The sequence below is a fragment of the Cyprinodon tularosa genome, unplaced genomic scaffold (genome assembly GCF_016077235.1).
Source record: "Cyprinodon tularosa strain WSP-4 unplaced genomic scaffold, ASM1607723v1 ctg43, whole genome shotgun sequence".
NCBI lineage: Eukaryota > Metazoa > Chordata > Actinopteri > Cyprinodontiformes > Cyprinodontidae > Cyprinodon > Cyprinodon tularosa.
Window position 1 is genome coordinate 1,002,335 of NW_024039152.1, and position 26,421 is coordinate 1,028,755.

Consider the following 26,421-nt stretch of genomic DNA (forward strand, 5'->3'; position numbering starts at 1 on the left):
AAAAGCATACAATGCCGCTTTTAAATTAAAGGCAATAAATCTGGCGATTGAAAACAGAAATCGAGCTGCTGCACGTCATTTTGGGATAAATGAGTCGATGGTGAGACGGTGGAGACAACAGCGTGAGGAACTGACTCGGTGCAAAAAGACCACGAAAGCTTTCAGAGGTAATCACAGCAGGTGGCCGGAGCTTGAAAACTGTCTTGAAGACTGGGTGAACACACAGCGAGCGGGATGCCGCGGTGTGTCTACTGTGCAGATCAGGCTGAAGGCTAAAGAAATAGCCACCGACATGAAAATTCAAGATTTCAGAGGTGGGCCATCGTGGTGTTTTAGATTTATGAAACGAAAAGGCCTGGTGTACCGTATTTGTTTTTTTATCATACGGATTAAATCAAACGTTAAAAAATGCTCACGTGTAATATCTTTATTTGTAAATATCTCATACAATGTGGGAAACCTGCAGCTTAAAATCCGGTGTGGCTTATAAAAGTACAAAATTGATTTTCTTTCTAAAATTAGAGCGTGCGGCTTGTAATCAGGTGCGCTTTATAGTCCGGAATTTACGGTAATCAGTTGCTCTCTCCAAGAAGACACGGCTAAACATGATCGCTGGGCCCAGATCTCTTCCTATTGGAACACAGAAAGTCAAGAGAATTAATGCTTTGTTGTAAGGAAACCACTAGACACTATTACCCCATTTACGCTACCCTTGAAAAACCGTTTACACATCATGCTATCTCTGTTTCTCGCCTCCTAGTGACGATCTGCCGTATTACTGCCAGCATTAAAAGAGGAAATCAGGCAGTTGGTGGCGGTAATGCACCAAAAGTTGTTTGCCAACCGCCGTAAAACACAAGAAGAAGAAGACATGGTCTCAAGCTTATCCAAAACTTGAGTAACTTGGGCATAACTTATGCGTAACTTATCAAGAACTTATCTGCAACACATATCAATGTATTTGACGTGTTCCAGACGACCACTGAACCTGTTTTTAACTTACAGCTACTGTATAATGGCGTATTGGCAGTGTTTTGTTATACAAAAGGGGGTTAACAGGAGGAAACGGTCAGTTCTCCTCCAGACTTCATACTCATCATAGTGAGCATGAAAGTGAGGGTGATGGATGCTCCCTGTGTTCACACCCACGACCAACAATCTTCCTAGCAGACATGACGCTGAATCTGCTGCGACTGTAAACCTTTTTTCTTTCTTTTTCTATTTTTTTTTTAGTCTTTTTTTTTTTTTGCCCTTTGGTAAACAGCAGCTAGGTTAATACCACGATCAAAGACATCTCTTTATGCAGACTGGGCAACTCCAGGTGCATCGCTGCTTCCCTCAGGACACTGGCTTGTGACATTTCATGGGCATTACGCTACCATGGGTTATGCATAAGTTAGATTGTCATTGGACAAACGCTCTGGACTAGTTATAAATACCGTATATATATGCCCAAAATTGAAAAAAATATATAGAAAGTTCAGCATATGCCAGCGTTTTAGAAGATTCTGGGATGTCGGGCATAGGCTGGCTGACTTGTCAAGGTGTGACAGAGCCCTACTTTTGTAGCTGTTGCTCCATCAGTGCATAGCTTCTTATATTAAAGTAGTTTATTTTCAGAATTATAGAAACCTGCAAACATTAAACGCTAATTAGACCTGTTTCCATCCATTGGGACAAATTAACCAAATTATCGAAGCAGATGTTGATGTCAGGCTTGGTTGTAATAAACAGGTAGTAGAGGCAGCAGACTAGCACGGACAACAGATCAGTAATGGACTGAGGTTTTAATGAGTGTCCGCTTATGTCGGCTAGTAGTAGCAGTGGTACATATTATTTGGAGACCAGATAGAGAAGGGTTGTTGCATTCAAAAGGCTTCAATTTTATTAAAATGTTGTTGATTCCAGTAAGCTTTAATGCGGTACTTCAACATACAAAAAAAAATAAACATGTCTATGAGCAGCTTTACATGCTGCACTATGAGTGCTAAGAAAGAATGACAGCTAAACGGGAACAAATATGACAAACCTTGAAGAGGATGCAAAATAAATGGAAGTAGTTGCATAATTGGTGAACATTTCCAGTAAATATATCGTTACTGAAGAAGCAGCTAAGAGCAGAAGTCCTTTCTGGAAGAAAAAAAGAAACCCAGAAACATACAGAAATGAAGGGAAGCAGTTCTTTCAAGTAATGCATGAATATGAAGCAGGGAAAAAGGAAGATGGTGAGAAAAGGTTTCAATCTAAAGTTAAACACTTGTAGAGTGTAAATCTGATTTAGCACTTTCCCATTCGTCAGGCTCATGCACACACACACACAGAGGTACATGCAAGCACACAATGTCTGGGATTTGTTTTTCACAGTTTGTTTAATGACGTGGAAGCTGATGGGAAATCCAGCTGTTTGGTTGCGTGTGAGAAGTTCAACCTCACGACAGCAAAGTGTCTTGTTGCATGTCGACGACACTAATAAAGAAGTAGCACACTTATAAGGGTTTGCGGTGCTGCATTTTTTCCCCATTAATTTTCCTTGCTCACTCATACCTTCATCATACTGAGTCAAAGTTGAATAACGAGCAGTTTTCGGAGTGAAATGTCGTAAAAAAGAAGCTTTGGTGGTTTCACAGCACATCCACCCTCTTCTCTCCATCCAAACACTGCAGAGGATGGGTACTGTCCTCGCTTAAAATCATAAAAAGCTTAGATTGAGTTTATTCAAACCAGATGTTATGGTTGCATTTAGTTCAAATATTCAACCTCCACCTGAACAGACCGTCAAAGATGACCCACAGTTCACTTGCATGATATGAATCTACTTCCCAAAAACCAAGCTTCATGGGAAATAGTTTCATTTCCTTATTGCCTGATTTGTGGGTTTGTTATCTTTCTGGACCGCCAGAGTCCGAACAGAGCACAGAAGTTCTGTTTTCATATGCAGAGAATTCCAAACACCAGCAGGTTTGGTTTGCCTCCTTCAAGGTTTGAGTGTCGTGCCGTAAAACACATGCAGAGGGGAAATCAACATAACCACAGGCTGTTAATAACGGCTGGTTTGACTCCACTCTCTGTATTTCTCAGGTTTTTCATTATTGGTTTTAAAAGAAAAACAAGGGAAACTGTTTGGGTGATCCTCATTACTGGAAGACTGCTGAATTATAGTTTTTCTATAAACATTATTTTGCTTTTGCAGGACTAAAAAAAAAGAAAAAAACTTGCAAAAGTATCACACTGTTTCAGTTGAGATTTTGCAATTGTTTATTGAGACACTCAATGGGGGGAAAGAAATATTTGCCTCTATTTAGGTTTTAACATGTTATACAATTTTGATCCTTAAATCTATGCAACCGAGGAAACCCATATATTTGGGAAAAATGTCCCCGCATTAAATAAAACATCCAAGTTTTTATGATTTACTTTATTGGCCTTGTTTTTGTGCAGAAATGTGTAGTTTTACTTTAGTTTCACATTATTACATCTCCCTTCAAATGAAAAAACAACATATAGTGTGCTTGCACCACCTTTACAATTATTCTTAATGCAAGTTTTAATTGTGAAAACGCACACACGTAGCTTCGCAGTACGGTACCTGGCTGTGGCTGTAAGCTCTCCCCGCGTTTCAGCCTTAAAAGCACCATTTTATAAAAAAATATGCATATGTTAATAAATCACTTGCAAGTTTCTACCTGTTGTATGGAATTAAAGCGGCTAAGTATGTAATTTTTCATTTTTCAATGGCTGGTGAGCATATAGGAATTGGGAAAGAAATGTAAAATTCATGCACTTGTTTTTCATTTTTACTAACAAAGGCTGCCAAGCTCTTAAGGGAAAGTGTTCTACCTTGATGTCCAAAAATATTCAGTTGCTTAAGAGTAATTCAGCCTGCAGTCTTAGTAACTGTAAAGGTGTCTTTGTTTAGAAATAAACCAAAAGGCTACTTTAAAGGCCTTATGACAAAACATGCTAATTATTCCAGTATTTGCTGAGTTAGTGCAGTGTGCACAGAAGTGATCAGAAGCCTAGAGGGTTAGTGTCTCTGATATGAAACCATCATGGTTCCTTGAACTGTCTGCACTGACCTGAGCCTTCATCACAGTTAATAGCATTGCATTCCAAAGCTTTGCTTGCATGTTCTCAACAGAAAATCCCAAAATATAAAATACTGCTCCCAGTTTATTTGAGTAAGGGTTTGGAGCAGCTGTGGTTTTTCACCTGTAGATGGATTTAAACAGACGCAGCTGTGGGAGAACAATGGCTATTTATGAACCAGGGTGAAAAATGGTGCTAAAGTTGCCTTCGCTGGAACCACTTTTCAATAGTGTAGGAAATAATTACTCCCTCCTTGACTGTCCTTTTTAATAAAGAGCACATAAAAACATGAATTTTGCCTTATTTTTATTTTTATTTTTTACATTTTCTATGAAGATCTTACTTTTATATGTTTTTGGCATTCTTTAGGAACATTTACACTCACTTCTAATCGGTCAAAATGTCACAGCCTGCATATTGCATTTGGACTCACATCTTCTTCTAAGGTTTTGATTTAATGCATGTCTGTAAACCCATGGAAAAGATAAAAAAAAAAAAACCTCCAGAATCAGAATCAGAAATACTTTAATAATCCCAGAGGGAAATTACTTTTGTTACACGCTCCAGTTACAGTTTTATAAATATATACACACATCCAACTACACAATATAATAAAGATAAAAAATAAGAGATAAAAATATATACACATATAGCTCTTCTATATATATATATATATATATATAAATATGCTTATGTAAAAACTAAATCCAAATAAAGTGAATATCCAACTAAAGTGATAAATCCAAGTAAAATGATGCGTGGCGTGCAAAAATAGCACAAATGGTAAAGGTAAAATCAGCAGTTTATTTATACTATTTATTCACATACATTGTATTGTGTTAATGATATATATTAATAGATCTGTAACAAATATTCCTACATAACCTGCAATGTGACTTTTGTAAAATTAAAAGTGAGGAAACTGAGCCATGTTTAGAGCATGTTTGGACTTAACAGCAGGAACACTTTAAAAAGCTTAAATGTGTTTAAATTAAATTTTTTTTTCATTATAAGCATATTTATAGTCTATATAATAATGTTTTTTTTTTTTTGTTTTTTTTTTCTTGCTACGGTTGATATGTCTCCCTCCTACAGCCTGGATCAGAGTGTAACCAGATATGCTAATTAGGAGATGAAGTCATCTAACAGCTTTTAAAACATCTAATAGCAACTTTACTTGCTGAAAAGTTGATAATGATGTTTCTTGGACTAATTAGACTAATTCATCTTCAGCTTAGCTATTTACCTCAGAAGAATTGATTGTATTAATTTGGGGCTGAATGAAGTGAATTGTGCCAAATTCTAGATTTTATTTTCACCCTGGTGTGATCATGCTTATTTATTTATTTTTTTTATAAATCAGGACATAAGCCTAACAGTTGAACATATAAGCATTTGCTAATCTAAAAGCAGAATGTTGTGTATTTCTATGCTGTGACAGACAGCTGTTTTCGCTTTGACATGCCAATCTCTTGATCATCATCCTCCCTCCATCGCCCTCCGCCATTACTGTGCTCCTAAACCTCTATTCTAATCATTAGGTTATGCCTGTTTAGCCCCAGAACCCCCTTTGAGGATCAGGTTCTACAGTAACTCGGCCTGTCTCCACAAAACACGGAACAGAATGCAGCTTTTCCCGCTCTTTTGTCAGGGTACATTTTGAGTGGGCTGTAGAGCCAGATAGAGTTGCACTTTATTGGCCATCTATGTGCATGTGTGCGCTCCTTTTTTTTTGTTTTTCCTATTTCACCATCAAATTGAGGACCGTTTGTAGTGATGAGCACATTTTGCCGGTCCTTACCTCTTTGCAAGCAGCGAGGATTTGCACTGAGGTGTGAATTGAGTTTATGTTAGAGTAAGGGTTAAGTATGCACTAGTAGTATCTAGGTTTAGGTATATTAGACAGGTTTAGGCATAGAAAGGGTTGGAAATGAATGAAAATCAATGGAAGTCAATGCATGGACCTCACTACATAGAGCAAAATGTGGAGGTGTGTGTGTGTTTAAACTAATTGAGTTGGCTGTTAAACCCAGGTCTCTGTGCAGTCTTGAAGACATTCTGCAGGGAGGGGTGAAGTTTTAGTATGGCATTAAGTTACTCTTTAGCTGGCTTGCCACCCTAATATACTTAGTGAGGGTGCACACTCAACTGCATGGACATGAGTATGTGTTCACAGGTGGCCCGGTCAGAATGACTCTGGGCCCTTCTAGAATGACACCCACAGCATTTCCTCCTGACATCCAGGAAACTAAAGACTCTGACCTCTCTAAATAGGTTCTGCTTGATGATAAACTTTGTTTGTTCTTTGATTTTGTTGATGTCTTTGATAAAAATATTGAACTTGTTCCATTTTTAAAGTTTGATTGCAAATTGGGGGCGGATGGATGAGAAAATAATAAACTAAAGTAAAGGCAGAAATAGGCAATAGGTTTTGAAATAGGCAATGACTCTTTTCAGGAAATGGACCTGGATAAACACTGCAGCACTAGACAGGAGTGCTTTTTATGATTGAAGGGAGAGTTTATAAATAGATCAGAGGTTATACCTGAAGCAAAACCAGACATGTCTATGTCCACGAGGGAGACATGAGAGGGGAAGAAAAGAAATCCAGGCGATATATCTAGGAAAATGGCTCTATACTGATAGAGCATGCAAATTATTGTTAGAAATAAACAAGCGAGGAGTGCTAAGCTAAATCCTAATATAGACAGATCATTAGATCGCTGTAAAAAACCGGCTGCTTAAATTCCCTCCAAAGCTGCCTGCTAATGTGACCGTTTTTGGTTCTCAGGTTCAGTGGTCGACACTCTTCGTCAGACTGCTCTCTCAGTTGTCACAGCGTCCGAACTGATCCATCCCGACTCTTCCTCGCTGTCCCTTGTCCCTGGAAGCACGCAGTACCTTCTCAGCCTCGCCCAGCTGGGCCTCAGCGTGTGTGTGGACAGCCCAGATCTGTGGAGAGGTTTTGAGCAGAGAAAGCAGCTCCTAGACAGTCTGCTGCATAGCCCCCATTATGAGGTGAGGGAGCTGGCATTGGAGGGCATCCTGAGAAAGCTTCACGAAGAGGAAGAAGAAGAGAAAAGCCCACTATGGCTGGACGAGACCACCATGTCTGACCTGACCAACATGGCTGTCCATGAGACACGCCAGCAGTGTTTGGCTAAGGTGAAAACACACACTTTAAACTAAAATCAGTATGTTGTTCTCTTTATATAGAATATACTGTATTTAATGTTGTTTTTTTAGCTGATTTTAAATTTTAAAAGGGAAATGAAATGCAAATACAGCTGAGAACTTTCCTAAATCCTCTCTTCAACGCCTCCACTCCCATCTTTTAGAGACAAAGGTGCACTCTTTACATTGGGTTAGGACTGCAGATCATGCTCATTAAGAAGAGAAAAATAGCCTTCTGACACGTTCTTTAAATCTGTTTTAAAGAAGGGGGTTTATGCCTTTAAATATCCACTGCTGTGTTAATGCACTTTAAAGGGGAACGCCGTTTTTTTTTTTTTTTACATTGGGCCCTTGATTTCACATTATTACATCATGTTCTCCTCACCCATATGAGTTTTGTGTCATTTGGAGTCGTTCTGAAGATATTCCATTAGGTTATATCCAAGTAACGTCTTCCTATGGGCAAAACGAGTTAAAGGCACAAACTAAACTGTTCATAATGTATTCTTTATGGTACGCCAGCATTCATAACATCACTGTCCGGATACACATTGATTTAACACGTATATTTAGTCACATTATTTTTATTTTTATCTTTTCTAGCAGTACCATGAATATAGTTCTGGCCTGTTTCATTAGTTTACTGTTTTAATCAGTCTGTTGAAACAGAAAAAAGGTTGAAAAGTAATATATATATATTTTTTTTCATTTTGTAGAATTTTTTTTTATTATTACTTTTGTCAGATTCAAGTTATTATTGTGACCAATCTGGGTTTTTCTTTCATTGAAAACAAGTGTCATGATAAACAAGTCTCAATTTTAACGAAAAAATACCTTTATTTAAAAATCAAAATAATAACAAGAGGTAGCAAATGGAGAGCACTGCAAAAAATCTAAATCTAGATAAGTCTTTTTTTCTTAAAATAAGTGCTTTTGTTCTTAAATTAAGGAGGTAAAAGAGACATTTTGCCAAACGGAACAAGACAATTAACACTTAAAATATGAAAACACAACTGCATTGTCTTATTTCAAGTGCATATTATCTAATTATCTTATTTTAAGAGTAAAATTACACATTCCATTAGCAAACTATCTCATTAACCTGCTCAAATTAAGGGTGAATACACTTATTTCAAGAAAGTTTTACTTATTTTTAGATCATTTTTGCAGTGAGAGCATGCACTTCACATCATCTCAAGGCATGGAAATGAATCTACCTCAAAGTTTTTGGAAAATATACGCCTATCTGTTAATAAGGCATAGAACCTTTTTATGATTTACAGATCCCTTTTTACATAAAAAATCACAAATTTGACTTAAATAGTGTGCAGCTTCTTTTTGAATAACTACAGCTAAAGGCCTGCTATCTAACATGGCTCTTTTTATTCCTCACTTTGCTTATTGCAGGTCCTGCAGGTGTTGTGCATGTTAAGCAACAGATGTGAGCTTTTATGGAAGGACGGCTCCAAGACTTTGTCCCAGAAGGAGGTCTTGATGCACCTCCTTACTCTGGCATCGAAATTTATTCACAGGTTTGGAGAATCCATTCTATCCATTCTAATGCCATTATAAACTGTTTTTTATTAGCCTATATATATATAAATCTTTTTGGTATAAACAGTTTGAGCTTCAGGTAAACGAAGAAATCTCAAAGTTTAGACATATCAGAGTCAGACCCTAAAATTAAATCTGCATTAATTGTCTAGATGAAACTATAAGACATCTATTTATACAATATATTCTTTTTTAATAGTTGCTTATTTATCAACATAGTTGATTTAGGGATGAGCTCATTTAAAGATTAAACTGGTCAATCATTTCTAATTGTTTTGGATCAGAGAGAGCTTCATGTATACATAGGAATGGACAAATGAGGGTTAGACCTAAATGTGGTTCTGCAGTGATTGTTAAAGATAAATAGTCTAATGGAAGGAAAACATCCTTCAGAAGTCATCACTGCTGAGTGTAACTGTGTTACCGTGGTGACAGAGTTACAGCCTTGCTGTAAAAAGGTGTGACTCTGTGAGCTTGGAATAACACAGGTCTCTTCCTTAATCACTGAGACTTGCTGTCCAAACAGCATCAAAGCTGTCTCCTCTCAGCTTTTAGCTCTGGTAGATTACAGGCGTATATCTGCAGGTACCGCTGCTGTTACCTGCTGGCAGTCCGGTTTTCATTCAGGGTAACAATCCATGCAGGATGGGACGTAGGGGGTCAGTGGCTGCACCTGGGCACTCCTCTGCATGTTGTTTGTGTGCCTGCCTGCCTGGCAGCAGCTCTGCGGCTACTATGCTGTCCCCCAGCCACAGAGGGGGCCACTTTTTAAGTGAAATCAAAGGCGTGGAAGTGTTTTTGTGGATGAAAGCTGATATTTATGCTCTCAAAGGCCTTCATCTGCACCATTATCCTTCTGTAAGATTATTCCCACCTGCCCTACATGAGGTAGTGTTTTCGTCAGAGTTTATGAAAGATTCGTGAGTCATGAGTCCTCTGTCTTTTACCGCAAACTCATTTGGCACTTGGTGTTCCAGTTTATGTGTCTGTGCTTAGACGGTAAGCCCTTTGACATCCACCGGCAGGCAGACACACACACACCTTTTCTTGACAAGCCACGGCTGTACTTTTCTCACCCCTGACAAGAGAATACAGGCTTGAATAAGGATTGGATTACAAAGCCGTGTGAAGCCTTTTCCTGGCCACAATCTCTGCACACAGGGATCCACTTTCCCTTCAGCATGGCCCCAGGGTTATGATTAGAGCCCAGGAGGGATGAGATTGGGTTGCCGGTTGCCCTTGTGTGCTGTGTGATTAAATGGCATTCAGGGTATTGTGACTCATAATGTCATGGTGAGTACCAGCACACTTCTTTTGTGTACAGTAAGAAGAAAGTGGAGTTATGAGTGTGGAAAGGATTGCAGGGAGTTCCTAACTGAACCCGAGAACCTTCATTTATGAATGCTGTTTTCTTTAATGGAGCTTCAGTCATTGATTCAGGGTCTAGGCAAAGCACTTTTACATTTTTTGTATTGGAATCAATGAATCTACTCCATGTTGTCTTTATTTTTGCTTCCATCAATACCAGAACCATCATATGACAATTTATAGTAAACCTTTAAGCATTTAGAGCTGAACTGTCTTTTCATTTTATCCACTGTTTGCATTATTATTATATAGAAGCTGCTGTTGTTCCAATACTCTACAACCAATTCTTTTAAAAATCTATTCTCTTTACTTCTAATTTTTTCTCTTGTTTTGCAGCATATAAAGATTTTTATTTTTTGATAATGGGTCATTTATATTTATTTTATAATTAAGTACAAATTGTTCTTTTTTGTGTTTAAAAATAGAAAATAATTATGCAGATTGTATTTGTATGAAAATAAGCATTGATTGCAACTTTATTAAAATTTCACAGTTTCTATGATAACCTTTGTCTTAAAAAGAGAGTGTAAATTGATTTTCTTATTGTTTGTATTACTTTTCATTTAAATAAATAAGTTACATGGGTAAACGTTCAGAATGGAATGAAACGGAGTTGATTAAATTGATTTGGTTGGCTGCACAAAGTCTGCACATTAAGAGGCAGGTGGATCCCTTATCACAGGAAGGCGAGATTAAAAGTTCATTTAAGGTCTCCTTCAGGGTAAAAAACAAGCAGCCAAGTTTATATATATATTTTTTTTTTCTTCTTTTTTTAAGGTGTTATTATTTTGATTTGATGATTTTGTATTTCAGTGTTGATCTTCTCTCTTCTGCATTGATGCTGGCCTCCCGACTGGTGGTGGCGCTGGTGAGCTCCGATCTTAAGGTAAAAACCTGAATTCACCCCAGAGATGTTCCTCCGAAAGCCATAGTATTTAACTGTATTTAATCCCCATAAATACTCCATTGTTGCATGTTTATATTGGACAGAAAAAAAAATCCTAAAATGAATTTGTGTATTTTTATAGAACTCAGTTTATCTTAACTTAAAATATTTAAGCTCAACTTCAGGGATCTTTTTCTCTCCATAATGCTGCAATTTTCCTCATTTTTGCAGGATCCCGGTGCAGTGGCATGTTTAGACCAATGGGGGGCTCTAGTGTGCTCGTGCTGCGGTGAGGAGCAGCCTGTGGAGGTGAAGCTGATGGTTACCAAGGTGCTGGTCACCTGTTCATCCTCCCTGATGACCAACCCTCAGCTGCCGCTGGGTGAGTCGGATTCAAAGCAGCAGCCGGAGATCCCAGCTTGTCCTGAAGGCCTTCGGAACGGAATGTCACTTTGCTTTCTGTTGTGCCGTTAGGTTTTCCTGCTACCGTGTCACTGTGGAGGAGCCTGTTGACGCTGCTTCAGGACGAAGACCAGGAAGTCAGAGACTCTGCTTCCGACTTCACCTGCAGTGTCCCAGCTCACCTGCTTAGTAAAGGTAAACACAAAGTCCTGCTTATTGTAAATAAACGTCCCAACATTTAAAATGAAACCACACGTCTCAATACTCAGTGGTACAAGTGGTGAAATGAAAGCTGCAGGTTAAATTAGAAGAAAATGCTTCAGAAATGAACCTTTTTCAGTCAAATAAATCAGAAGAGCACTGTGAAAGCAGTTTACAGAAAAAGAAAACATGGAAACAGAGCCGATGCTATTTAACGACATCACTGGTATGTTAATCGTGAAATGACATCATCAACATATTTTAACACTTCTAAAAGACTTTTGAAAAACCACCGTATAACCATTCAGCACAAAGTGAATATTTGGTTTCCACAGAATCTGGAAAAAATGTGAATCTTTTCCAGAGTGAGAAAATGGTACCAGAGTATTGCTAAAACCTTATTTAATACAGATTATGGAATGTTTGGCGGGGCAGAAATTTGCACATTAATCCCTTCATCATGTTAAAACTGCATTGGCCAGTTAGTAAGAAGAAATGTGAGCCAGTTCCGTCCTAAGAATGTGAAAACGACAACAACAACCCAGAGCCTCTGAGAAGAAAACCGACTCATCTGTATAAACAGACACATAAATACATTGTGTTGTTAAAAGGGGCTGTTTACATCATTTCCTGCTCTGGGTTGGGGAGCATTCCTGGAAGTAAGACTGCTGATTCTGGTTTAGTAGTTTAGATGTGAGAGCGAAGAGAGTGTGTTCTTGTGGTTATGTGTCCTTGTCTTTGGAATGCCTGAGGCCTGTTTACTGAAGAACCGTCTGATGTTACCCAGAGGGGCTCGCTTACAGACACTTTAATGCCAGTTTTAGCCTCGCAGAACCTCCACGACGGACCTGACACCCTGACTGCTGTTCAGACACATAAACTGCCCTTGTGCTCCTTCCTGTTCTCATTTGGCCGGCTTCCTACACTTTCTCAGTCCCCTGCAGAATCCCACCCTCTTTGATTGCTTTGCACCGCTGGATGTTCCCACTTACCAAGCTGTTAAACAACAAAATGGTGAGAGAAAAAAAGCTGTTTTCAGACAAGTGGCAGTGTAATCCGATCATGCTTGTGCGTTTAATGATATTTATCTGTGATTATCAGAATGTTGTCGGTGTTAAATTAAACCAAAATCATCAGTCTTAGAACAGAAAAGGATACGTTTATATTCATAGTAAAATAAGTTAAGAAATATGTTAAAGTATTAAATAATAAAATAGGGAAGCATTTTGTTTTAAGGTTTATATTATTTTCAATTCACTTTATGAACTAGGAGGCAAGTGTGATGAAATTTCTCTTTATCTGAGTTATTTTTCCTGATTCACAAATTCTGAAAGAGCTTAAAGAGAGCGCTGTATTCCATTTATGGCTCTCTAAATGACCTTTTGGGCTGTAATTATAAAAAGGCACACATTTGACAGACCGGTATAAACAGTTTATTTGCAGAGAGTGTTCCCGAAGACATGCTGACCCACATCCAGTTCTTGTTGCTGGGATTAGCCTCTAATAGTTGAGTCCAAAACTTTAGAAATTATCTGCCTTTCCTTCTATTAGGCCAGAGGAGTGAGACCAACGGGAGTTAAAGATATTTTATACAAAGAAATGTCCTATGTTTCTTTTTTTTTTTTTTGAGCATGCAAAAGTAAAAAAAGAAAGGAGAAAATATTAGAAGAATTGAGTGAGCACTTAAAACGTTATACTATTGACAAGAGCAGGTGATAATTACTCCTAAAAATGTTATAAAAGATCCCTCAGACTGTTGAAATTTTAGCCCTTACATCTCTGCCATTTCTTGTTTGGAAGCCAATGGTTAAAAAGATCAGGAAAGATAGAACAGACCAAGTCAATTTACACTGATAGTTTAGTTTTTAACAAATCAAATACATTTTTTGTTGTTTCTTTCATCGAATACCTTTTATTATTACCGTACGATTATTATTATTATAGCTGCTCATTCCTATATGAGTAAATCTACATCTATATAGTTTGTCTTAAGTCCAGTTTGCATGTGGCACATATGTTTTTTTGTCTCTATTAAATGATAGGAAGGTGATTCCTAACCAGGTGTAATTGCAAAAGGTACATGAAAATATTTTATTTCTGAGGTAGTCAAATAAAATTTTGCTTTGTGAGGACCCAATTGAAAAATTTAACAAGCTTTTATCAACCAAAAAATAAGTTTTTCTTGTATGTTTGAGTTCATCTTCGGCTTTGACATGAGCATCAAAACCAAGCAGAGGAACAGACTGGATGTAGAGAACAGCCTGGGATCTGCTGTTTTTCACACTGAGCTATTGGAGCTCATCAAAGCAGCTCAGGTGTTTTGATTAAACAAAGTAAAACTAATTAAGTCAATCTAACTATAATGTTCTGTTCTTTTTTTTTTTCCAACTTCATCAAGTTTAAATTTGATTATAAGGGATTTACTCAGAGGAGCTCCGCTGTTATAAATACATGTTTATAATTTGATTTGATTTTGATTCCTTACAAACCTCCAGGAAAAATAACTTATGTTTTTTTTTATTTGAGATGGAAAGAATAAAATGCCTAAGAATAAATGCTCAATTAAAATATTATGTAAAATAGTTTTTATTTCATAATCATTTATTGTACTTTCCACTTTTCCCTACTTTTGACTGAGGGGGTACTCATGGTAAGATAAAATACCCAAAGGGTACACAAGTCAAAAAAGGTGGGAAACACTGATAGAAGATTGTATTTTTTCCCTCTTTAAAATCAGAGCCTGTTTTGTTATTGGAGGTCTCAGGAATCTTGTTTAACATCTCTGGAAGTGCTATTATACCATTAATTGTCTTGGAGCATTGTGCACGGTGTGTGTTCTATATGTGTTTATGTACATAAGGCCAGACTGGGTCAAGATAAGCTATCAGCTGAAAATCACGTTAAAATTGAGGTCAGCAGCATGACAGAGATGGAAAGGTTTTCTTCCTCTATGACAGGAAGAAAACACAATGGACATAATTACAGAGCGGGTGTCCTGTGTGTGGAAAAGTAAGCGGGTCATCCTCCATTCATATTCACGGCTCCTTTGGAGACCACTTTTAGTCTATGGGAGGCAGTGTTTCACTTAACATAGAAAAAAAATCCCATTCTCTAAGAACATTTACACCCACCATGGCTATCCTTAACCCTTCGTGTTGGATTTCAAAAAGAATTCAGCACAACGTGCAGCATGATAGATTAGACCTCAGACTGGGGATTTGGTTGAGCAGCTTCAATCATCATGCAAAGAAAAACTTGAATACAGCGAGGAATGTTTCAAATGCCAGGACATGTAAAGACAGAAGGTCATTACATGAGGATATGAAAGCAGCATTTGAGCTGCTGATTTGATAGATGACAATGGATCTGCAGAGAGACCCCCCCCCCACCATCACCATCCTCTTAAGCATACACTATGTAGTATTTTCAGTCATTGCACGCAGCTACAGCTCAAACCGTACGACGAAACGTGCTACACTGTCTGCCCCGACGCTCTGATGTGACCTTATGCGGCCGACTGAATTTCAATCATGTTTGATTTTCTCCCAACCTTATGATTCCTGAATGGGAGGTGGACATGAGAGGCTGATCATCCCTCGTTACCACCTGTTCACTACACGACGCACGATCAGGATGAAAGTCAGCCCAAATCGAAAAATTCTCACGGGTGGAGAATCGGCCCACTCAGCAGAGAACAGCTGATTCTGTTCTTCCTTCTCTACAGTGGAGGGCTAATGGGGAACATTGTGCTATTGGGTTTTACGACTGTTACACTGAGGATGTTTGAAGCTTTGTCTGTGTCTTTCCCATTCCTCACAGCCTTAGTTTTGCATGGAGGGCATTGTGTGTGTGGGTGCATGAGAGTATTTCTGTTGGAGTGTGTGTTTGTCATGTTTATGACCTGCCATTACTTAGTCAAGTATCTGAGGTGTTAGCTCCTTAAGATGGAGGTGTTGAATCCAGGTCCTTTGATATGGAGCACTGGGAAAGTTGTAGGAATGAAAACCTAAAATGTAAAACACCACAAGTAAACTGCTAAAAGAAAAAAAGCAGGTCTGAATGTTGCACTCAGGCTGACTCCCTATTCTATTAAAAAAGGGGAAGGGAGCTCCATAAAAAAAAACTAAGTAATACAGACAAACTTGCTTATGAGGGTGTCAGGCATTGGTGAAGCTTGTATCATCTCAGATGGGATGCACAATGGAAGCATTATTCTAGACAGGAAGAGCAAATCTAATTTAACCCATTCAGGATCACTACCATGACCAAAATAACTCTCGGCTAATTTGGCCTGAATTGGAGCTCCATCTGTCCTCGCTCTACCTCCAACAGCAAAGGAGTACTGGAACTCCTAAACTACTGAAAAATTATTTATTTAGAAAGTTATCCAAATTCGTTGCTACCAGGAAAATTAGTTAATGACAACAGCTTGGTTGGTGATGTGAAAAATAGAAGTTATTCACAATATCATAAAGTGTCAAATTATTAATATTACTCAAGTAGAAGTTTTAAATTCTACTGTTTAAAACATTTTTGTATAAGTTAGAATATCAAATTAAGCTTTAACTGAAGTAAAAGTGTAAAAGTAGCACGTTTGAAGTAAAAGTAATGCACAAAAAAAAATGTTAATGACAGATTCTTTAAACCTCACTGGTTACTATACTACACTACTAAAGGAACACTTTCTACAATTCTGTATAATAACTTCCTTATACTATTCTTAGTTTTATGACTAATAGTAACACTGTCAAATTTAAGTTTGCATCATCTTGAAAAACTATTAATTTTGGTATGTAGTGAACAACAAGTTGGTGTAGTACCAAGCACAGAGAAATTAATTGTCCGGATAAAACAAATTATTTTGGTGGTTTTTCTTTTTTTTTTTTAAATACCAACAGGCCATGATAAAAATGAGCTTAAATGAAACAAAACTAATGAGTCTATTATTAAATTGAAAGTAGTAGAAAGTAGATATACCGTAAATCCTCTAATATTGGCCTGTATTCCATTAGTGGCCAGGTCTCTGATACTGGTAGCCTACTTCCACTTAGCCTGCCTCAAATAAAATTTTGCTGTGATGGCAGAACCGTTTCCATAATTTTTTTTTTAACTTTGTTTCGCGAGTCTGTTTGGCCAAGATTCCATTCTGTGTCTTTTTTTTTTTTTTTCCCGTATTGCCGTACAGAAAAATTGCAGCTGCTGGAAGATGTCTGAATAATGTTCTGTATACCGTTATGGTAACTGTACTATTACAATAAATAAACCTAGTAATTTATAGGTTCAAAGAGACAAAAAATCTTGTTTTTATTCATTCCACTGGCAGTCTGTTTTGATCAAATAGAAATCGAGGCCTGCCTCTAATGCTGGCCTCCTTCCAATAATGGCCTGGACCAAGATGTACCTGAGTGAAATAAAGGTCCCGTCCTATATTAGAGGATTTACAGTAATTGCAAAAACCAATGAGTAGAAGTAAGAAGTTGTCCAAAAAAAGATTATTCCAGTAAAGTATAGATAGCTAAAATTTCTTCTTAAGTAAGGTAGTGAAGTATTTGTACTTTGTTACTTGACACCTCTGAAGATAAGAGAGAATTAAGGGTTTCTAATTGGGTCCCCTATATGAAATATCCAAAGAACTGAAAAAGGGGAATATTGGCTACTTCTAGAGTGATAAATGACATAGTCCCGCTTTTTAAGAATAATAGGGGGGAAGAAATAAAGAATAAATGTTGAAGGATTGATAGACATTGGTGAGTTGGATCTACAATGTCATGACCATTAAAAAATTCAATTCATTGCTCCTACTTAATCAGCAAAGGCTGTCATTTTTCCCCAAAAAATTACCTTACTGTCTGCATGACATTCAAACTGTAGCTCATACATTATGCTGATACACCAGCTTCACTGAACCATGAACAAACAAAACCTCCCACTGACCTACTTTGATTACTGTAACGATGCAACAAAAACTGCCATTCATGTTTTTTTTCCCTCTCCGACAACATTCATTTCATCTCGATGACCCAAATGATTAACCTGACAGAACTGTGGGACACTCATTTAACAGAGCCAGTCCTATATTAGTACAATGCTCTCTCACACAGTACACTACAGTTTGTGTCACTTGAGCAAAGTAAAAAAAAAAAAAAAAAAACCGCAAAGATTTGCAGCCTTCGGCTTTACATTTGGACTAAATCAACTGTGATCTTGCACATAGACAGACATGGTGTTCGCGTTGCTTTCACCATGTTTCCCTTATTAAACTCAATGAGATTTTAATTTCAAAGCTAAAATAAAGTCACATGCAAGGAGTGGTGACTGGTGTCTGCAGGCTCTATTGCAGCTAAAGCCCACAGTATCGTACTGCAGGGGCAGGGTGCAGCCATTTTTACAATTGTTGCAGGAAGTTTACAACAGATATTGGTGCTAAACTCAAATATTTAATCCACTGATATTAGTTTTAGGTTTTTATAGAAATTAAGTGACAAAGAATGGTGTTGAAGCATCTCTACAAATGGCAGACAGCTGTCTTTTATGTAAAAGGCTAGTAGTTTTATGTAAAAGTATAGTAGTCATAGTAATAATTGTAATTCTTACTTTTGCCATCATATGTTCTGAAATAGTTGTTAATCAGAGATCATGGCCCCATGAGGCTTTTTTCTTTAACCCTTAAAAACGAGTCATCATTAGAGCCAAAGGTCGACTCACTGTCTGCAGGGTGCCTGGCTTTGGCTGTAAGTTTTAACATGTTCTGCCCTGTTAATTTTTTAATCCTGCAGTCAGTCTGGTAGGGCGTCCACCGCTGGGAAGGTTGGATTACAGTTCTCTCTGTAAAACAATGCATTTGAAATTGTTGAAAAAAGCCCTTCTTGATTCTTGATAGAAGGGTAACAGCAGTTGGTTCTCTCAGGGTGCATGCACACTACTGGACCGGTTCAATTTCTTTCACCCAAAGAGTTTTAGACCAGGCCAAACAATGTTCTGCAGTTGCAACGGATGTTTCCGAGCAGTAGTGCTGCAGCCCTGCTCTGATTGAGAAGAAAAGGAAGCAAAAAAATGAAATAACATCTCATGAACTGGTCAGGGCATCATCTGTTTCCCCTAGTGTTGTCCTCAGTAAGCACCTGCACTCTCCAATTGGACGGCTCCAAGGTGAAGATAAAATGTGTAGAAAGTGGTAGCTGTAACCATGCGGTGGTCCTGTCCCAGGGCAGGGTTCCAGTTCCTGGATGCGTTCATACCAACATGAACTGCTCCAGAATCCAGATTCTTGCACAGTAAAAAGCCTTTCAGAAGTTTAGTCAAAAAGCCTGTTTAGCTAATGTTGATATCTTACTGTTGGATCGTCCTAAAAGAAGATCAGAACCAATAATTTGATTTGATAACCACCACGCTGGTACCTTTTTATGTTCTGGAAGCGTTAATGGTGGACTTTAAGTTTGTGTTTGTTGCTCATCAGCCTCTGGCTTAGTTTTCTTTTTTTTTTTTTACAAATAATGATTTGATATTAACCAGATTCTAAGGTCTTTATGTTCAGTTTCTTTTTTACTTAAACCAAAACCAAAGAGCATTACTTATTGTTCCACTTCCCTGCTTGTGGATGCTCACACTCTTCATGTGTTCTTATATGGCCATTAAGCTACAAAACACATGACAAAATCCCGTTTCATGTGATATTTTAAAAATATAACCAGAATGTAAGCATCCTGTCATGAGGACTAGATGTTGCATGGGTAGTAATGAACTGCTAAAAACAGTCAAATTAGGAAAGTTGTAATAATACTAAAGCAAGTAGCAGCCACCTTCCATATGGAGGTCTGGTATAGTGTTGTAATCAGAATTCTGACTTTAGGGGAGAGAATGCTGTTGAAGTTTTCAGATTATTGGCATCATGACTTCAGATGCTGAAGGGGAGCTAAAGGAGAGTTGACGACCTTTGGCTTTGTTTCTCTAAAGCCTCTTTCACACTGAAAGTAGCATGTTAACACATGTTTTGCAAACATTGGCCGACCCATTAACAATCGACATTTGGCTCCCTTCCCACTGGCAAAAAAAGCTGCGTCTAACCTCTCTCTCTGGCACGCTGCTTGGCCTCTGTCTCCCTGCAGCTGCATGTCTGATAACACCGTCATGCTGGGTTAGCCTTGATGCTCTCACCAGTGCGACAGAAATTAGGGAAGTAAATAATGGAGAGCAACATGTAAGGAAGCCAGGGCGTAGTGAGTGTGCTTTATTGATTCGCTCTTTTATCTGACACCAGTGCTGCGCCATGTTTATCAAATGTAAATTAATGGGTTGATTCAGCTTGTTAGGTCAGACGTGACCGGCGAGGTGTGTTGACCTCAGTATGTTGCACTCATTGGTATTACTTAAAGTAGCAGGTCGACCTTGGTCTGGTGTTCCCACAGCGTGCCGATCAGAGCTGAGGCGATTTTAACGTGGGTCGCTTGCCAAGTCGTTTGACTGTGTAGACACGCATCGGTTAGCTGTTCCCACTGCCACTAAAGAACACGTTTAAACAGGTTTTTTGGACAGTGGGAAAGGGGTCTAATTTGCAGATACCCTACCGGCTTGTTTTGTTTATATGACCGCGATTGTAGAAAATGAAGATGGACCAGCTAGAGGAGCGAGGTGCGCGAGAACGCTATGACCCTTTTTCCACCTTGATCCTCGCTCTTTTTCGCCCTCATGTCCCTCCATTGTTGCACAAACTTGGCCCTTGCGTTTTTCCTCTTCCTCAATGCCTCGGCCATATCTAGACCCACAGCTAGTTCGTGATTGTCCCTCTGGTGTTGTGACATGGTATAATATAGCGCAGACCATGCTTCAAAATTGGGCATAAATCAAAAATATATGCTTCACACCTGCGACAAGCTAACTGTGACAAACTGCTGTGGAAGTATACACAGCCCTTAAGGAGGACAGCAGTCTGAAATGCAGTCAGAGCTGAAACAAAGCGGTTTAAATAACGGCAATGTTAGAGTGGGCAAGTTAAAGTTCAGACCTAAATCCAGCTGAGAAGCAAGACTTAAATATGTTACCAGATTCTCATCATCTAACCCGACTGAGCTTCCAGTATTCTGCATGGAAGAATGGGTGAAATTCAATTGTGATTAAATTAATTCAGATTTCAATCTCAAGTGTTTTACAGTGTTTTCTCAGCCACATATTTTCAAGAGTTATGCAAAAAAAAAAAAAGTTTTTAAAGGTATTATTTTTCTTCCACTTTGCTTCTGACTTACATTAGGAATATTATTGTTTGTCTGATGTTTACTTCACTCTGAAGATTGTCTCTTTCTGTCTGAAAGTGGAGCCTAAACATCCTAAAGTAAAAATATTTTAAAGATTGATACTCTATAAAAAAATATTTCCATCTATGATTTATTCAATCTGCTCTTCTAACTCCAAATAGAAAATACTGTCTTTCTTTTAGCCCACTTCAGATCATCATCATCCTTGATGTGTAAATCCTCTGGTAGGCCGCAAACAACAGCGTATAATGCTGAGTTTTCCCTGATGAAGACTTTTTGGAGCCTGTGTTGGCCTCCTGCTGAGGCAGCCTTTGCCTTGCATTTCATCCTTTCATTCAGTCAAACTCACTTAGAGACTTAAACACTGTAAATCAAGAACTTCCAGGATACTTCCTGACCAGACTTTATGGTAATGCTCACCACTTCATCAGCTTTAGCACTGTCTGTTCTCATGTATCCTTTTGCATTTGTTGCCCTTGGTCTCTGCACTACCCCCCTCCACCCCTACCAGAGGAAGTTTGGGCTGTAAAGTGCGTGTTTTTATTTCACACCTCTTTCTCTATCTCACACCTTTTCTTCCTGGAGTCTCGGCTCCAGTTTAGCGTCTGCAGCACACGCTGAGAGTGTGACTGCTCTTTTGAAGAAGAAAGATTGTTCCTCTCACCTTTGCTGGGGGCGGAGGTGCAGTTTTTTTTGTCTTGGTTGGCAAAAGCAATTGTTTTTGTGCAGCTAAAGCTTTATCTCAAAGCAGATAGCAAGTAACTTTTGCTTTGACTGAATACCACTTAAATTACTTCTCCAGACTTTTTTGTAACAATATTTTTCTGTCCATTGGAATTGTATTTGGACAAACCACTGCCCCCAATGAAGTAGCAACATGTTTTTCTTGGCAATGTTAATCAGAGTCAGGGAGAAGAAAGAGGACAGTTACAGAAGCATTGCAACTAATGGGTCATCTCTAGAAGGACTGTTAGAAACTTTCTTCCTGCTGCCATTGGGCTTGTTGCTTTTAGATATTTTGGCGTCTTTTTTGTATTTTTCTTTGTATCTTAGCCTTTCAAAATTTGCTTCTTTGAGATCACAACTTTAAACTTATTACATGTTCAGCTTAAGCAGATTGGTTTTGTGTTATAATCCAATTCCTAACAGGCAGTTGGCTGACGAAGCAAAGTAGCAACATGAATTATCCATATTCTACCAAAACTTTCACAGTATCCTGGTTAATATACTGCAGGAGATGATGTTACACAAATCTTAGATGCAGAAGTTTACTATAAACATGGAAGGTCTTCAACAGGGGCAGAAAGCTGTTGACCAGAAGTATGATAGAGCTAAAAGCAGAACAGTCTTTGAAGAATGACTGTAAGAGGCTGCAAAAGACTTGGGATTGAGAATTAGGTTTACCTTTCCTTAAAACAGCTTTCCTAAATATAGACAGAGTCAAAAGAATGCCTTAGGTCAGAGCATATTCATGTTATAGAAGGCGCTACTCAAAGTCCAAAACAATTTGTCCAATTTAAATTCAGGAATAGGTGATCATGTAACTAGATGTGTACAGCTGTGGGTTCCTTTTCTTTACATTGCACTGGAGCGCCATTTAAAAAACTATCTAAATCATCCTAGTGACGTATGGGGAAGATGTGAAGAGAATTGCACTACCCCTACAGTCCAGCAGGTGGCAGTAGTCGGAAAACAAAGGTCAAACAATTAAAGACTGTATCCAATTGGCACAAATAAGATGGAGAAGGCATAGCTACTGTATGTTCCTCTTCCTTAGGTTTGTTTCAATCATAAAAAGTGCTTAAATATTGTGTATTTTAAAATTGAAAGAACAGTATTCACTCTGCACGTTTGCTATAGTGAGAGAGCGGAAGATGAAAGTTCCAGGAAAGATCACCCATAATTGTTGTTGAGTCTTCAATTATACAAATATAGAAAAACAATTTTAAAATCCTCAGTTATGTTGATGTATCACTTAAAATACTAATTAAATACATCAAAGTTTGAAGTTGTAAGAAGAAAAAACGTGGTGTGAATATTTTAAGGCCCTCTGGATCCTCTGATCACTATTGTACAGACCTCACCATTTATCCTGGAAGGGGAAAATAAGCCCTGAATGAGAGTTGGGACAGATGTAGCAGAGAGAGCTACATGATGGTTTCTGTGCAACCAGAAAGTAAGAATGCAACTGAAGGAATGAAATTCCTCTCCCAAACCTAACAGAAGTACATGTGGAGCAGGAAGTGTTTGGGATTTCTCTGATTTCAGTGTCCTGACATGCCACCAGTAAACCCCCCCAGTCCCCCGCATGCTCCTTTCAATGGGATACCCGACACCTCCTCCAGCTGCAGAGACTCAGTGTGGATTACGGAACAGCGAAGGTCCCTTTTAATTCATTCAGGTGACTAATGGCATCACCGTTAATGAGAAACAATGTGGCTGCACTAATTCATGGAAAATACCTTCATTGTTCCTCAGTTATAGGTTCACATTCCCCAAAGAGCCACTTGTGACACTTTAAGTCTTGAACTTTCTCGTTAGTGAAAGTGCTTTATATGTTTATCCCAACAATAAGAATGGTGAAGATAAGTAGTACTCTGTGTTAAGATAATCAGTAAAAGAAGGTAGGCTCTCCTCAAAAGAAAAGGAATCGATGTAACACATTATTAGATTACTTGTTTTGTCTGTCTTTTCACTTTTTATAAGGTTTCATGACCAGAAAAACATTGTTAGCTTATTAAAACTGATCATATAAGTGATCCCCTTCCAATGAGGCGGAAGCATAAACAGAGAAGTTAACAACTTATAAAATACTGTTGCCGCCAATGACACGGGTTAACCAACTACAAGTGGGCATGTTTGCCTCTTCAACGTTCTACACAAAAGCCCCTTTTTGTAACACCCTGGTTTATTTTGGTTCTGCTCTTCTCTTTGCAGTAACACTACTACAGAATTCAACTCCATCTTTTTTATGCTGATATTATCTTGAATAATACTCAAAAAATTTTGGAAGTTGTGAAATATTTCACCAACATCGTGAAAAGAGAAAACGGACACCAGTCTTTCAAAGTACTTACGACACTGTTAAAACTGCTAACGGATACAGAAGAAATGAGGGACACAAAGTCTGGATTACCAGATACCTATAATGACAATACTTTCTAAGTTTTCAGTAAAATGCTGCAAGTAACCATGAAAATGATCAAGGGCCAGGAGGAACAATGGCTGAAATAATTTCTATAACGCATGCATCGAACATGGTCATTCAAATAAAATCGCTCCTCCACAGCATTGATCCCTCTGTCCATTTACCCACCCTTCCACATGTCTTATAAATAAGCTTATAATGGGTCGGGTATTTCTACCATAAAAATAGAAGGATTCCTCTGAAAAGGTAATAATCTATATAATCTAAAGAGTTTGGTATTAGGATCTTTAAGTTGGTCAACCGACGTCCGGTAGAACAGCAAAGGGCGCCTCCGCATTACACACACTCAGCCTCCCTCCATTCATTCACCAATTGATGTTGTCAAAGCAGATCTTCTGCTGGTGTTTCAGCGTAAAAACACACCCAACACACAATCTGCCAACCAAGGGAAAGACTATCCCTTTGAGAAAGGAGGCATTCGGCTGCAAAAGCTCAAGGAAGGGAAATCAAGTCAAGCGATGTGTGAAACCTTTGTAGGAAAGATGATAAACTCCATGCAGCTAAAATTTCCTATTATATCCCTGAATGTTGGGGAAGGCGGGGATGTGTGGATGGTTGAGGCCTAACTTCAGAGGCAGGGCTGTTTCAGAGAGAGGCGGCCTCTTGGTAAAGAAAGGAATTTGTCACTCTGCCTCCTAAACTCTTAAATCTCCTCTAATACACTACAATCAACGGGCCGGTAAGTTCACAGAGTGGCTTTCCCTTCATGCTCAGACTTCAGGCTCTGCTTCGATTTTACGCCTCCTCTCTGGAGATGTAAAGCAATCTGGGCTCGCAGTCCCAGCGACTACGAACTTGTTTGTGTGGTTTTAATTGTTTGTGTGCGGGTGGTGGCGGGGTGAGTCGTACACCTCCACCGTCACTCGCTCCTTCCTCCATTCCCACAGTGGTAATGTTTTGGCTGGTGGCTCCCGAAGTCTTTTGAAGTCTGTGGTGTTATCAGGGTGACAGCTGTGGCAGGAAAGGCCACGGTGGGAGCGCAGCACTTCACACAGACATCTAGTATCAGCTGGCTGTTTTGTTTCTCTGCTGGTCCTTCTGTTTCTGCCCCCTATGCTCCCTTAAGTATTTTTGGTCTAAGCTTCTAAGCCTCCATTACATTTACGAATTATTGTGATATGAAAAGATCAAAAACTTCCTGTTGTACTCTCTATAAAATTCTCTAAAAATCATGTTCAACAATACAATGATTACCTTTTGTTACATTTTTTTCTCAACCAAAATATGTTGGTTTCTTTCTAATTTAAGGGACGCCAGTAGAACCCAGAGACCACTTAACTAGAACCTTCCTAACACCAACACCTTTTCAGTGGTTTTGGACTCCAGTGAATCACAGTGAGAAAAGTAATCCAGGGGGAAGGCATAGAATGAGTGGAAACCTTCCAAGGGGCAGCTAACAAACCTAAATTACTCCAAGAGTGCAACAATGACTGATCCATGAGGTCACAAACAGAAATCAGAGCATCTAAAACAGCAGGCCTCACATGATCCAGTTAAGATTGAATAATTGGGACATTCTGCATTAATGGGAGCTCTAGGACAGATCCAAGATCTTACTTTCCGGGAGTTTCTCAACAATCTGTTTATAGTTGTGGTATTTATGGGCTAACCCATAGGACGTCTCTGGATGTTTGCATTTGTGTACCTTCGCCAGTAGGAGCTGTTGATCGCTAATCGTGTTTTCTGGGTGGAGCTATCTGCATAGTTACAGGTTTCCATAGTGGGGAAATAGTGTCTGCATGGACGCCTCACAGAGGCCAAATGTTCTTCTTCAACCCCAGTCGTCCTCGGCAGATGGCCGCTCACACTAAGCCTGGTTCTGCTGGAGGTTTCTTCCTGTTAAAAGGGAGTCCACTGTCGCTACTACCATGCTTAGTGTGAGGGATTGTGTTCGAGTCAATGAGTCGATGCAATCAACTGGTTTTCCTTAAAAAACTTTGACTCAATTTGACCGTATGATCTGGTGAACTGTAAAGTGCCTTGAGATGACATGTGTTGTGAATTGGCGCTATAGAAATAAACTGAACCGAATTGAAATGTGACGTCATTTGGTTCAAGGACACGTCCATCATGAGTTCATCAAGCTGAAGCTCAGGTACACTCTTGTTATCGAGTGGAGGAGTGATTCAAAGCACCGAGTCCACATCTGAATGGTCCAGGAAAACAGAATGATGGTATTGGGATGAACTAGAAAAATCTGAAGTTAAATCTTATTTGGATGTTTTGATATAATCTAAAACAGGTGGTTTTTGCTTGAAAACCCTCAAATGGGACTGAGTTGCTAGTACCCGGTT

At 38.7% G+C, this 26,421-nt stretch overlaps 1 protein-coding gene across 1 annotated transcript in view; it reads left to right on the top strand.

Moving 5' to 3' along the window:
- Window positions 1–26,421, top strand: part of thada (THADA armadillo repeat containing) — a 116,038-nt gene that overhangs the window by 84,490 nt on the left and 5,127 nt on the right. Inside the window, exons 31-35 of the mRNA XM_038299501.1 lie at window positions 6,878–7,251; window positions 8,668–8,792; window positions 10,996–11,068; window positions 11,300–11,450; window positions 11,543–11,665. Of these exons, the coding sequence (XP_038155429.1) occupies window positions 6,878–7,251; window positions 8,668–8,792; window positions 10,996–11,068; window positions 11,300–11,450; window positions 11,543–11,665 (846 nt within the window). The remainder of the gene's footprint in view (window positions 1–6,877; window positions 7,252–8,667; window positions 8,793–10,995; window positions 11,069–11,299; window positions 11,451–11,542; window positions 11,666–26,421) is intronic.